The sequence below is a fragment of the Coenobita brevimanus genome, chromosome 23, assembly GCF_032717465.1.
Source record: "Coenobita brevimanus isolate Jiangsu-jjx chromosome 23, ASM3271746v2, whole genome shotgun sequence".
Classification (NCBI taxonomy): Eukaryota; Metazoa; Arthropoda; class Malacostraca; order Decapoda; family Coenobitidae; genus Coenobita; species Coenobita brevimanus.
The window spans coordinates 70,400,788-70,415,787 of NC_136976.1; the positions used below are offsets into that span (position 1 = coordinate 70,400,788).

At 46.4% G+C, this 15,000-nt stretch overlaps 1 protein-coding gene across 1 annotated transcript in view; it reads left to right on the forward strand.

Annotated features, from left to right (window-relative positions):
• Nucleotides 1–15,000, forward strand: part of LOC145392744 (muscarinic acetylcholine receptor gar-2-like) — a 166,263-nt gene that overhangs the window by 108,793 nt on the left and 42,470 nt on the right. The window contains exons 2-3 of the mRNA XM_080267040.1: nt 3,622–3,686; nt 12,790–12,925. Of these exons, the coding sequence (XP_080123166.1) occupies nt 3,622–3,686; nt 12,790–12,925 (201 nt within the window). The remainder of the gene's footprint in view (nt 1–3,621; nt 3,687–12,789; nt 12,926–15,000) is intronic.

The window sequence follows — 15,000 nt, forward strand, 5'->3', positions numbered from 1 at the left end:
CCTCCTCCCGTCCATTATTCACCATTAGCCCATGATTTAGCCCCTTCACAACGAGGTCTTGTCCCCGAATTTAACTTTATTTTCGCTGTCTCCAAACGGATTGAAAACGGCATCGCGAATTAAAGAACCGCAAAAAATAATCCAGGAATCCAATTAATCGTCTTTATTGTCTTTATTGCAGGTAAAGACGGACGATTTTTTCCTTATGAGGCGTGGAGGGACCTAAGAGTTTTAATAATGGCGTCGTGAACGCTCTCATGCTCGGGCCAACTCTAGTACTTTATTACCCCTGACGCCAGACGGTTTTATTTATTTATTCCTTTATTCCTTTATTTATTTATTTATTGTGTTATTTATTTTATTTTTTTACTTATTAATTGATCAGGGTTTTTTTTTATCATTTGTTTTTATCGATTTTTTAAATTTGTGTTACGGGCTAAATGTCATTACCGGCACCGTTAACCCTCTCACGGTCGCGTTAACTCTAGCATCCGTTAACCCCTGTCCCCAGACGATTTATTCATTAGATACAGCCTTTATAAATCCTCTAAATCCAATAGATCTTCCCTAAGCCTAATAAAATCGCCCGGATTTACTTAGAACAGATTAAGATATACGTGATGGGATTTTTGGGGGATTAAAATTAGGTACTAGGAGGAAGGGCAGCGTGACGAGGTGCGATATTGATGAGTCTGGCTCAGGATTTCGAAGGATCTCATTCGTTGAGTCTGATTCGCTCCTGATTAGCCTGATAGATGGATAGATAGATTGGCAGATAGATAGATATACCCAGAATCACATACTTAAAAATAGACATGTACTTAGTGATTATATGTGACATGAATAACTACATGGGAGAAGGGGAAGGAAGAGAAGGAGGAGGAGAGGAGAAGGAAAATGAGGAAGAATAGAAGGAGGAGGAGGAGGAGGAGAAGATGAGGATGAAGAGAGGAGGAGGAGGAGAAGGAGGAGACGATGAAGAGGAAGAAAATAATGAGAGGGGGAGAAGGAGGAAGAGGAGGAGAAGGAAGAGGGAGGAGGAGGAGGAGGAGGAGGAGAACGGATTAGGTCCAAAAAAAGAAAATGCAGCTCTTCCATCATCTTCCTATCCTCATCCCTCTCCCTCCCTCCCTCCCTCCCTCCCTCTTTCCCTTCCTCTCTCTCTCCTCTTTCCTTCGTTAACCCCCTTATCATTGCCTTGCATCTGTCTCATTACCCTTCCCTCCACCCCTCCCCTTTTTTTTCCCTCAATATTTCATCATCCCTTCTCTTCCCTTCCTTCCTTCCTCCCTTCCTTCCTCCCTTCCTTCCTTCCTTCCAGTTAGATAAAACCTTCCCTAGTCTAAACACCCCCTCCCCCCCCGTTGTAATTTTTCTTTTTTGTTTGTACCCTCTTGGGTCCCTCCGTCCCACCCCCCCTCCTTCTTGCCCCCTCCTCTGTCCACCTCTTTATTCCCCTGTTCTCTCTCTCTCTCTCTCTCTCTCTCTCTCTCTCTCTCTCGTGTGTGTGTGTGTGTGTGTGTGTGTGTGTGTGTCCGTGTAATCAGTTTTAGCGACTTCCATTAAACTTATGCTTTTTTTTTTTGTCATTTTTTTCTTACCGACTTGCATTTAGCCCGACGGAAATTAATCTGAGGCTGCCATGACTCTTTCTCACCTGAAGAAAATCGTCAGGCGTTAACTAAAAAGGAATTCTGGATTTTTTTTTTCTTTATAATCACGGAAATTTAGCGAAGGATTTATTCAGTTTATGGACATTTTTCACGCCGGAATAATGAGAGGAAAAGAGCTGGTTACCGAAAAAGAGGAAGTTAGAGGATAAGAATTAGCAGTTTAGCAAAAAATGTTAGCAATCTAGCAAAAAAAGAGTTGCCAGTTTAGCGAGAAAGAGTTGCCAATTTAGCGAAAAAAGAGTAGGCAGTTGAGCGAAAGGGGGTTAGCAGGGTAGTGAAAACGTTAGCAGATTATCGGAAAACAGTTAGCAGTTAGGCTGAAATTAGTTAGCAGTGTAGCGTGACAAAGTTAGCAGTTTAGCGGAAGGCTTTAGCAGCTTAGCGCAAAATAGTTAGCGATGTGGCGGAAGTGAGTGAGTGTCTGTGGGAAGGATGGAGGGATGTTGTAGGGGGATAGCAGTATTTTCGCTATTTTTTGTTCATTTGAGAGAGAGAGAGAGAGAGAGAGAGAGAGAGAGAGAGAGAGAGAGAGAGAGAGAGAGAGAGAGAGGTTTTGGAACACAGGACGAGCTGGAATTGGAATTTATTTATATTCTTTTTTTTAGGGCTTTGCGACATTAGGACAGACAGCCCTATTTTTTTTTACTCTTTCCCCCCGAGTACGTCATTATTGCAGCTCCCAGACGATTTTCTTCAACTCAGGGGAGATTTAATTCTGTATTCTCGTTGGGTAAGGAGATTCCCTAGCACCTCTACCTTAACGATTTATTTTTGGATACGGCTGGTTAATATCGTTTTGTACGTTATTTTTGCAGAGCGTGGCGATATTGGAAGGATTTATTAATGACAGAATAGGACAGTAAATAGTAGTAAGATAAATAAATCGGTTAGGAAAAGGTGTTAGGGAGCTTCCGTAACCTGGTCTAGGAGTTCCACCTGTGCTTAATTAGATCACCTAACATTAACAGGAAGAAGGTAGAAAATGCGATATCGTAGTTAAGAAGACATTTTTTTTCTTGTGTGTTAAATTTGTTGGCCGAGAGAAAGACGGAATAAATCAGAAAGTCGTCATCGTTCGGAAAAGGTTTAGAATACGTGTGTCCAGGCGTAGCGGAAAATAAAATCAGATGAAATAAGGCGAGAATGTGCTGTAAAGGGTTAAGGCACGCGTCCGAAATCCGGCAAAAATATCTGAGGGAAGTTTTATTGGTTACTGCGACACGGGGAGATGCCGGGGGTGATTATTTGCCTGGCCGACCCCCGGATGGATTACTGGGGAGATTGCGGGGGTGGGGAGTAGTGGTGGAGGTGGGTTGATGGTGGAGATGGGGTGAAGAAGGGTAGGGGTGGGGTTGAAGAAGGGTGGGAGGGAGTTGTGGTGGAGGTGAGAGGGGATGAAGTGGGCGGATGGTGGAGAGGTTGTCTTCAGATGGTGAGGGGGGAGTGGGGGTGAAGGAGGGTGGGGATGGGGGCGAGGGGTGGTGGTGATGATGATGATATTAATGGTGGGGATAGTGCTGGTGAGGGGTGGTGAGGGGACGGTGGTGTGATAATATTGGTGATGGCGATGATGATGGTGGTGGTGGTGGGGAGTATGATGGAGGGGAGGAATGGTAGGGATGGTGGTGAGGTATAGTGGTGGTGGTGAGGATGGTGATAGCGATAATAATGATGGTGAAAGAGATACGAGATTGTAGTTTATGGTGATCAAGGACGGTGGTGGTAGTGGTGATGTTGGTGGTGATGAGAGCTGTGATGAAGCTGCGATTGGTGGTAGTGATGATATGGAGACAGTATTGGCCGTGGTAGTTGTCCTTGTCGTAGTGAAAGTAACAGTGACTATGAAGGAAAATAGATGTACGAGTGATCATAATGTAATAGACAGTTGTAGTTGTATTTTTCTGTGTGATAGTGATTGTGGTATTTAATGTGTTTTTCATTGTTTCAGGTATGTTTCGTGGCCTTGCCGGATCAACTCTGGGATTAGGCGTCTGGGAGGTGTGAGCTATAAGGGTATGTGTGTAATCGTGGTCCTTATTATATTTTTTGTTTTTATTTTTTGTTTTTAGTATTGGGTCCGAAGGTTTGGATTTTGGATTCTCTCTCTCTCTCTCTCTCTCTCTCTCTATTTCCTTCCATCTTCTCCCTGCCTCTGCATCACCCGCCTCTTCCTTTCCCTCCCTCTCCCTTCCCTTCCTTCTTATCTTCTTCCTTTTCCTTCGCTCTTCCTCTCGTCTCCCTTACAGTACCTCTCTCCTCTTCCACCCCTCCCCTCCTCATTTCTTCTTCCTCTCCCTCCCTCTTCCTCCCCGTCTGCACTTCCCTCTTCTCCCCCTCTCCTCACCCTCCCTCCCTCCGTCACCTCTCCTCCCCTCCTCCTCCCCCCCTCTGTCTCACTCAGCTAAGTGTTTTCTTCCTCTTTCTCTCCATTGTTTTTGCCACCTCTCTCTCTCTCTCTCTCTCTCTCTCTCTCTCTCTCTCTCTCTCTCGCTTTCTGTATGTAAATCTATCTGCTTTCCATATAATTATGTGTCCATTCATCAGTCTATTTATTTGTATATCTATCTATCTACCTGGCTGTCTGTCTACCTGTCTGTCTGTCTATCTATCTGTGTATCTATCTGTCTATCTATCTATCTTACTATCTATCTGTCTGTCTGTCTGCATTTGTCTGTCCGCACTACTTTGAATGTGAAAATCTATCTGTAGCTTTTTCTGTTTATCTATCAGTCTGTCTATCTTTATATTGGTCTGTCACACTTCCAAATCTATCTGTCTATCTATTTAACTCATCCATATTCCAGCTCCTCCCCTTCTTTCCCCTCTTCCTTATCATTTGTCAACATCTCCCCTCTTCCCCTCGTCTCCTCCCCTTTCTGTTACCCTCTTTATTGGTCCTGCATTCTCCTTCCTCCGTCCCCTCCTTCGCCTCCTCCCCCACTCTTCCCTCCTTCCTCTTCCCTCCTTCTTATTACTTCTTTTCATCCTCTTTCTTCCTCTTCCCATCTACCTCACACCCTCTCATCCCTCTTACCTTCCTCTTTCTGCGTTCTTTCTCATTTTCTTCTTCCGTATCCCTTCTTCTCGTCTCGCTTTTTTGCCCCTCTCCACTTCTCTCGTGCATCTTTATTTCCTGTCTTTATTTTCTTTAACTAGAATTAGAGATAGTCATAGTAGTCTCTCTAACAAACAGCTTAGAAAGGACCACTAGATCTGTTCCTGTTTATTTTCTTTTGTACTTCCTTTTGCTTCCTCATTCCCTTCCCATTATCCCGTTTTCTTCCTAGTCATCCTCCTTTCCCCCTTCTTCCTCCCTTTCCCTTCCCTTTCCTTCTCTCCCTTTCCTTCTCTTACTGCTTCCTTTGCTCTTTCCTCTCCTTTCACTTCCTTCCTTTTCCTTCCTTCCTTACTTTTTCCTTTTAGTTTCTTCCTTTCCCGGTTCCTCGCCGCTCTCTTTCCCCCCTTCCATCCCATCCCCCAAATCTCTCACTCTTTCCTCTCCTTCCCTTCCCTCCCCTTCCCTTCCTCTCTCTTTCTCCTCCTTTCCTTTCCCTTCTCATCGTTTCTCTCCCTTTCTTTCTTTCTCATCCCCTCCCATCCCTTCCCTCCCCTTCTCTCCCTGTCTCTTTCTCTTCTCTTCCCATCCCTTTTCCCTCCCTTCCATCCCTTCAGTCTCTCCCTCCCTCTCCCTCTCCTTCCTCCTTCCCTCACCCTGTTCACTTAACCCTCTGTTTTCTGCTCTTCCCTCGTGACTAAGACTGATGCTCTGGACTAACCTTGTCGAGTCCTCTTTGCCTCCACACACAAACACCTTCCTTCTTTCCTTCCTTCCTTCCTTCCTTCATTTCTATCCTTTCTTCCTTCCTTCCTTCTCACACAGTCATCGTCCATCCTTCTCGCCTTCCTTCCTTCCTTCTTTCCCTCACAGGCACCCTCCCATCTTTCATTTTTCTTCTTTGATTCCTCCTTCCTTCCCCCTTTTCCTCCTTCCTTCCTTCCTTTCTTCTTTTTCACGCAGGCACCTTCCCTTTTTCCTTCCTTCCATTTCTTTCTTTCTTCCTTGTTTCTTGTTTCCTTCCTCCCTTCTCCTCATTTCTGCAATCAAACACTGCCCCCCTTCCTTCTTTCCTTCCTTCCATCCTTCTTCCTTTCCTCTTTCCTGCTGTCATTCCTTTCCTCCCTTCCCTCCTACACACAAATATCTCCCTCTCTCCTCGCCCTATTCCATTTCTTCCTCCCTCTCTCCCTGGCCCCCACCTCCTCCTTCGCTGGGCGCCCCTTTGTACCCTCCTCCTCTACAGGGTGGGAGGAAATTTTGGAGGTATGGAGGAAAGTTGGGAGGTATGCTGGGAGTGTTAGTAAGTTTCCGTACATGTGGAGTGAAAAGTTAATTAAATAGGCTACACCTCTTCTACGTGTCACTTTCCTCCTCTGGGCATTATTCCTAAGCTGAGAGAGGCTTGGTTTGTTTTTCTTTCCTTATATTTTACCTCTTGTACTTATCACCTTCCTCCTGCTGGCCAATATTCCTAAGCTGAGAGAGGCTTTTTAGGTTTCTCTCTCTTATTGTTACACCTCTTCTGCTCATCACTTCCTTCTGCTGGCTAATATTCTTCTGCTGAGAGAGGCTTGGAATATTTCTCTGCCTTAATATATACCTGGCCCACCTGTCGCTTCCCTCTGCTGGTTAATATTCCTGAGGTGAGAGACAAGGTATGTGTGAGAGGGACGCACCGGAACGCTAGAAGTTTGGGCACACACACACACACACACACACACACACACACACACACACACACACACACACACACACACACACACACACACACACACACACACACACACACACACACACACACACACACACACACACACTACAGTAAACAAAGTAGACGGAATAAAACACGCACAAGAATTAAACTGACGATAAAAAACACAAAATAAATAAATAGATAGGTAGATAAATAGATAAATAAATTAATAAATGAATAAATCGGCGCTATTTCTTTATTGCCATTTCAAGAGCGTAAGGGCCCTGGGCTAGGCGACCCGGTATTGGCATTTGTGGCAAGAATGACCCGTTGCTCGCACCTGAGTGGCATTTTGTGAGAAGAAAGTCCAGTCAACCCTTGGGCTCGTATTCTTGGCAAATAAGGAAGCTCCCTGACACCTCCTCCTTAGCGATTTAGTTTTGGATATGGGTGACTAATATTCTGTTGTACTTTAATTATGCAAAGTATGGTGATATTAGGATGATTTAGGTTACACAGAAGAGGACAGTAAGGTGTTATTAGCAAAACAAATCACTTAGGAAGAGATGTTAGGGAGCTGACTTAACGGACGAGAATACATACGCTTGAAGCACCGTAACATCTTGACCACCAGGCGTCCTTAAGAATATAATAAGAAATAAACCATGGTAAAAATAATTAGGAATAAAGTCTGGTGAATTAAATGAACATAAGAACCAGAAAACATAAGAAAATAAAAACAAAAAACGGAGCCAAAAAAAAAAATCTGATTAAAAGAAAACGTAAAAATGACGAAAAGACGATTTGAAGGGAAGACTCAAAAGGACATAAAATTGTTGCGTCTGAGGAAGAGGAAGATGGAGGGATTAGGAGAAGAGGAGGACTAGGAGGAGGAGGAGGAGGAGGAGAAGAGGAAGAGGATGGACTGCGGAGGGGTCATGGAGAGGAGGGAGAGGAGAAATGAGAAGAGAGGGAGAAAAGAATGGAGAAGAGGAAGGGAGGAATGGAGAGGAAAGTGTTGATGGATGGAAAGAGGAGAGGAAGTGAAGGAGAGAAGAGGTAAAATAATTGAGAAGGGGAAGGGAAAATGGAGGGAAAGGGAGGAGGAGGAGGAAAGGGAGGGGGAGAAAATGGGGAGAAATCGGAGGGAGGGAGGACGAATATAAAGACTTAAATTTAACACCTATCGCCCACACGAGAAACAAAGGCAGACAATCACCAATTTTCTAAGTCCAAGTTTTGCCCTGGAACACGATCCGAATTAGTCAATGTTACTTCCAGGTCCCTAAGAGACTGCTGGGTGGACAGGGACGAGGGTAGGAAACAGATTAAGTCTACCAGTCTAACCGGTGCAGTAATTAGACTTGGGTTCTTTCAGTTGCGAATTGAATATGCTAACCAATGCACCACCGACCACAATAAAAAATAATGTGGGGAAGAGGAGGAGGAGGAGGAGGAGGAAGAAGAAGAAGAAGAAGAAGAAGAAGAAAGAAGAAGAAGAAGAGGAGGAGGCAATGAAGTTAGGACAGAGTGGGGAGAAGAGGTGAAAACTTTGGAGGAGGGGAAGAGGAAATGACTGTAATACGGAAGGGGAGAGAAGTAAAAATAGAAGGGGAGAGGAAGGGGAGGGGAAACTAATGGGAGAGGGGAAGGAGGCAGGGGTGGAAGGGAGAGGGAAGGATAAAAATGGGAGAGGAAGGAACAGGGGTGGAGGGGGGGGGAAGAGAAAGATAATAAAATGGGAGAGGAAGGGGGAAGGGTGGAGAGAAAGGGGACAGGAATGGAGAGGGGAGGGAAAGATAAAATGGAAGGGGAAAGGGTAGCAGTGGAGAGGAAGGAGCAGGAATGGAGAGGGGAGAGAAAGATAAAATTAAAGACAACACACTTTCTCAAGGGAGTGCAAGATGGTCTCCACAGAAATCCATTACACTGACATCTGTACAAATTGACATGATGATTTGCGGACATAGGCGAACATAGGACCGGAAAATAATAGCGTTTGTGTGACTTTTTTGAGAGAGAGAGAGAGAGAGAGAGAGAGAGAGAGAGAGAGAGAGAGAGACTTGTGGGGATTTTTGACCAAGGAAAATTTGTACCATACTTAAAGGAAACTGGTGAAGAAATTTGTGATAAAAAAAAATGGTACTAAATTGAAAAGTGGAAGAAAGAAAAAAAAACAACAAAATAATTGGTCTTGATCATGGTGTGGTGACTTGAGAGAGAGAGAGAGAGAGAGAGAGAGAGAGAGAGAGAGAGAGAGAGAGAGAGAGAGAGAGAGAGAGAGAGAGAGAGAGAGAGAGAGAGAGAGAGAGAGAGAGAAGGAGAAAATAATGAAACGAATTGAGGGAAGGAGCTGGTGGAGAGGAGGGAGGAAAGGGTACAGTGAAGGGGAGATGGGGGAGGAGGAATGATGAGGGGGATAGGAGGAGTGAGGGGGGGAGGAGGGAATGAAAGGGAGTGGGAGGGGAGAAGAAAAGAGGGGGAAGAAGGAAGGGAAGAAAAGAGGGAATGGAAGAGAGGGGAGAAAGAGGATAGGGGAGGATAAAAATAACGGGAGAAGGTGAGAGGAAATTGGAGAGAGAGAGGGGGAGGGGAGAGGGAAGGAGAAAATGAAAGGGAGAGAGGGAGAGGTAAATGAGTTCATACGAAGGCGAGGGGGACTAACGGGGGGGGGGGAGGAGGGAGGAAAGGTAAAAATAATCGAGATGGAGGGCAAGGGGGAAGGGAGGAGGGAAGGGAGGAAGGGGGGTGAGGGAGAAATTGAAGGTAATACGAAGGGAGGAGGGAGGGAGGCAGGGGGAGAAGAGGGGGAAGGGAGAAGGAGATAAAAATAATGATGAGAAAAGGGAAGCGGGAAAGGGGAAAGGGAAAGGGGGGGAGGGGGGAGGGGGAGTAAGGGGCAGAGTCTAGGCCGCCATCATTTGTCAAGAGCGAAGCCTAAATTATCTTGAGGGTCATCAGGATCAGCTGCCCCTACTCACAGCCAGGGAGGGGAGGGGAGGGGAGGGGGAGGTAGGGGGGAGGGGTAGAGATGGGAGGGAGAGGGAGTTGGAGGGGGAGGAAACGAAGAGAGATGGGAAAGAAGGGGATAGAATAAAGGGAGTGGGGGGAGGAGGGAGGGGAAGGAAGGGGGAAGCGAAGAGGGGAGGGAGAGGGGACAAGAGAGATGGAAGAGGAGAGGAAAAAAAGGGGGGGGAGGGGAGGTGGGAGATGAGAGAGAGAGAGAGAAGACGAAAAGGAGAGAAGAAAAGAGGAAGAGGAGACGGAAGAGGAAGGGAGAGTTTAGGAAAGAAAGATGAGAAGTGAAAAGGGGAAAGTGGAAGGGGAGAAGGAAGAGGGTTGGGGGGGTGAGAAGGATGGAATGGAAGAGGGAATGGAGAGAAGAGGAGAGGGAGGAGAAAAGGGAAGGGAAGGGCGAGGTAGGAAGAGGAGAAGGAGAAGAGAAGAGAATAGGGAATGGGAGAAGGCGGGTGAGGAGGAAGGGGGGTTGGAGGTGGTGGAAGAGAATTGGAAGTATGGAACAGAAGAAAAAGGATAAGGTAAGGGGAAAAAGGAAAGTTGGAGGAAGGAAGGGAGACAAGAGGAGGGAAGAGAGGTGAGGAGAAGAAGAGAGGAGAAGAAATAAATGAGAAGGAAAGGTGAGAAAAGATGATAAGAATTAAGTATACATAGAGATACAGAGACAAGAAAAAACAATATACTGTATCTGTTAATTAATAGAGATAGCTTTAATTTCTTTAATTTTGAGTGGGTTTTACATAGATGAATGTGAGTCTGATAAAAAGGGACATCATCATCATCATCATCATCATCATCATTATCATCATCACCACCACCACCACCACCACCACCACCACCACCACCACCACCATTACCATCATCATCGTGAACAGGTTTTTAATTTCCAGGCAATTTATTTCGAGTGCGAGAGACCTAAAAAAAAAAAAATAATAGAATAAAATCGCCCTATTAAAAGACGAATGATTAGAAAAAAAGAAGAAAATTACCAAAAGAAAAATACTAACTACATTCAAGACGTCATCGTACTGAAGGAGTAAAAAAAAAGTTTCCTAATTATAAGTTTTTTTTTTTTTTTAGAGAGATGAATAAAATAATCTTCAGGTGACAACAAGAATGGATTAAGAAAAAAAAAAATAAGAAGACGATGGACAAGTTTTCCAAGTTCTTTAAGAAATGTCACCGATGTTAATCCAAACTTTCTTTCCCCCAGCCCCATCTTCCACACACACACACACACACACACACACACACACACACACACACACACACACACACACACACACACACACACACACACACACACACGCGCGGATACGAGAGGCTGTGTTCATAAAATTACTTCCCTGTGGCCGAAATTCACAAAGATTCTTAGCTAATGTCACAGCTATATACATACAAGTCCTTTTTTAATACTCAGGCTCCTATGATTAATTTTTAGCTGAGATAAATTGCTAGAGTTGTCCCGAAAATAAAGCAGTTAAGTATTACCTGGAGCCACGTTATTTTTATTTATTTATTCATTATTTTTTTTTTATGTAGGTGTGTGAGTGAAGGAAAATGAATTATGGAAATTTTCTTGAAGCCGATTTTAGGTCAAGAAATTTTATGGATAAGCTCCTTGATCTCCCCCCCCCTCCCAAAATTTCTTGTCCCCCTCCCATCCCCTCCCCCTCCATCTTTCCTCCACCCCTCACCTATTCCTTCCTTTCCTTCCCCTTCTTTCTCCTTCACCTCTTCCTCCTCCTTTAGTCTCCCTCCTTCATCTATCTTCCCTTCCCTCTCCCTGGCTCCCCCTTGCTTTCCTCCCCTCACCCATTTTCTCTCCCCCTCCTATTCTCCCCTCCTCTCTCCTCCTCCTCCTCCTCCTCCTCCTCCTCCTCATCCTTCACCCCCCTCCCAAATCTGGCTCCCTACTTCTTTTACCTCCCCATCTTCGTCTTCCTCCCCTTTCTCTCTCCCCTTCCCCGTGTTCCTCCTTCCTCTCTCCCCTCCCCTCTTCTCGTATTCTTCTTCCCCTCCCCGTCATTGAATCTTCCCCCTCCTCCCCTCCCCCATACCCCATCTTACCCTCCTCAAACTCCCCTTTTTTTTCCTCCCCAACATCCCTTTCCTTCGCTTCCCTCATTAACCCTCCAGTATTCCAGTAACCTCCTCATTTTCCTTCCCATTTACCTCCCTTTACTCTCCCCATTAACCTTGCCTTTCTCTCCCCATTCACCTCGCCTTTCTCTCCCCTTTTACCTCCCCCATCTCTCACCATTTACCTCCCTCTTCTCTCCACATTTACCTCTCCTTTCTCCAAAACTTACCTTCCCCTTCTCTCCCCATTTACCTCCCCTTTCTCTCCCCTTACCTCCCCTCCACCCTCCCACAGGAAGCGGGGGGGAGGGGAGCACAGGTACCCCACTTCATATTAATTATCCCTCATACGTGACCCTTAGGCCTTGACTCAGATCTCTCTCTCTCTCTCTCTCTCTCTCTCTCTCTCTCTCTCTCTCTCTCTCTCTCTCATTTCGGTAAACTCGCTCCTAATCTCTTGAAAGTCGTCACCAGCATCCACAACAAGCGCAGGGGAGCACATATATTAAATTGCGAGAGAGAGAGAGAGAGGGAGGGAGAGAGAGAGAGAGAGAGAGAGAGAGAGAGAGAGAGAGAGATGAGGGAAAAATTGAGAAACGGAGTGATATTGGTTTTGTTATTAGTTAGTGATATTGGATCCGCCAGTTCTCTTCCCCCCCCCCCTCGACTGCGTGGCCAATTCTGCATTACTCCACGCGAACTCGGCTGGGGAATGGGAGGGGGAACATCTGGGGGAGGGGGGGATGGCGATCAGGGGACGGGAAGGGGAAGGATAGTCTAGGGGTAGGGAGATTGAAGGGGAGGAGGGGGGAAGGGTAGTGTTGGGATGGGGGTGGGAAGGGAGAATGGATGGGGAGATTGAAGGGGAAGGGGTAACGGTGGTGGGGGATGGGGTGGGGAAGGGAAGGGGAAGGGGGAGAAGGAGGTCGAAGGATGGGAGCGAACTGGGAAAACGGATGGGAAGGATGGAGGGGGAAAGGGTGGTCTAGGGATGGGGTGGTGATGGATGAGGGAGGGGGTATTTCAAAGCCATAGATCCGAGTTGGTGCTGGAGGGGGTCGCCTTCACGTGGTGGCACCGATATAACTGAGCTCCTCCACTGCCCGGGTACACAAACGTCCCTCATCGGCCTCCCTGTCACATGGAAGAGAGGTTCAGAATCAGCCTGCAGTCCACTGGGTTCACGTTTTGGATGAGTCTGTTTAATTGGTCCATACTGTCAACCCATTCTGTACTATTAACATTTTTTTTTCATTGTCTGATAGTTGTTAGAACGCCCAGTGGGAGTGCCGTGCTGTATTGTGTGCTGCGGTGCTGTGTTGTGCTGTGTGGAGGTGCTGTGTTGTGCTGTGTGGAGGTGCTGTGTGAAGGTGCTGCGGTGCTGTGTGGAGGTGCTGTGCCGTGCTGTGTGAGGGAGGGGCTGTGGTGTTGTGTGATGAAGTATTGTGCTGTGTTATGCTGATTAGTGACGCTGTTTAATGCTGTGATCTGTGCTGTGGAAGTACTGTGCGTGCTGTGAACCCTTCTTCGTATTGGCGCTGCTGTGGCTTTATTCCCAGGCAGGACCAAAGACATACTGATGAGGCCTGGGGTAGCGAAGACCAGAAGACGTTGAAGAGGTCTCATGGGTCTACGTAGCCAGTCAGAATCAGAGTGTTTTTGTGAATATATTAACCCCTTCAGCACAGGAACGTCACTGTAAACGGATTTCTGCCATCATGGGCGATTTTATTGAGATTTGGAGGGATTTTTTTGGTATTAGTGGCTCTATATACTGTTTTCATCAGCAACCTGCGTAAGAAAGAAGTATCCAAAGTTGAAGAAGAGAGACTGGAAGAATAAAATAAGGATTGCGTGATAGTACTGAAGGAGTTTATCAGTTTGTAGCAGAGATAAGACTATATAAGAGTTAAATGCTATGACAGAATACCAGTACCTCTAAAGTTTACCCCTTTGTGGTTTGTACTCCTTAACTAAGACCCCCTCCTACCCCACCCATCACCAGGACCACCACCACCACAGCCATCATCATCATCATCATCATCATCATCATCATCATCATCATCATTATTCCAACTCTCTCATACTTCCACCCTGCTTCCCCTTCAAGGCAAATCCTCTTTAACTCATCCCCTCCCCTTCCTCACTTCCTTCCCCTAACTTCCCCTCCCCCCTCCTGAAATTCCCTCCTGCCCCCACTACTCTTCCCATCCCCCCCCTTTAGCCTTCTCCCAGGTCCATTTCTCTACCCTCCAGTACAATATCCTCCCCATTTATCTTCCCTAACCTCCTCCCCAGCATTTCATCTTACCCTCCCCTCTCCTGCCATCCTCCAGTTCACAATCTCCCCACCATCCTTCCCCCTGAGCCTCCCCTCCTTCCCCCACCAACATCCCCACCTTCCCCCTCCCCATGTCCCCTTCTTTCTCCTCACATCCACCGCCTATTTCTCCCCCAATCCTCCCCTCACATCTCTTCCTTTCCCCTCCGCCCCCCCCCTCCCCCAAGCCTTCATCTCATCTCCCATCAGCGTCCACTTCTTCTCCCAACCATCCCCAAATATCTCACCCTCCCCATCTCCCACCCCTTTCTCTCCCCGTACATCCCTCTCCCAACATTTTCTCCTTCACTTCTTCTCTCTAACATCGTTCCTACTTTCCCTCCTTCTTCCCACAACCCCTCCTCCTCCCACTCCCACATCCCTTCTTTCTCCCCACACCTACCCATATCCCCTCTTTCTCTCGCCCCCTGCCTCTCCCCACACTTACTCATCCTTCCCTCACACATCCCTCTTCTCACCCCTGTCCTTCTCCCCACACCCCCACCTTCCCTGGGAGAAGCCCATGGATAACCAGAATCACCCCATAAACCACACAGCCGCCAGAGTAAATATCATTCCTCCCCGACCCGGACCAGCGTGCGCCCCCTACCGATAACCAAGAGACACTGAGGCATCGTAAAAGGGTGACGCCAATATATAGGGCCAAACACACCGTCTTCCGCCATTACCTGTTATCGACACCCGGAAGCCCCGTTGGATGACTTACAGCCGAAATGTTACATCTGGGGGCGTGTGAAGAGGCAGGTCCCTAATTTTTGACGATGATCATTAGCCTGCATCACTTATTATAGAGCGTGTCAGCAACGATACCGAAAACACAGGCTGTTCTGTCATCATACGCTTCAGAAATTAGCGATGTCCATTCCTTCCCGTCCTCAGTTTTGCCAATATATGTCCTTTAGAAAACAGAACAGACTAATATAATCTTGAAATTTGGACACCGGTCTATAAAGGCAAACACACATCTGTTATGAAACTTGAAAGCATTATATTTTTTGAGATGATTTATAAAGACCGAAAGCGTTATAATTTTTTTCGAGACTTATAAGGCAGAAAAACCTACAATCGAATCTTGCCTTGAGGACGACAGTGAGTATATGAAGGTAAATCACACCTTTTTTCTTTTTTTTTAAAT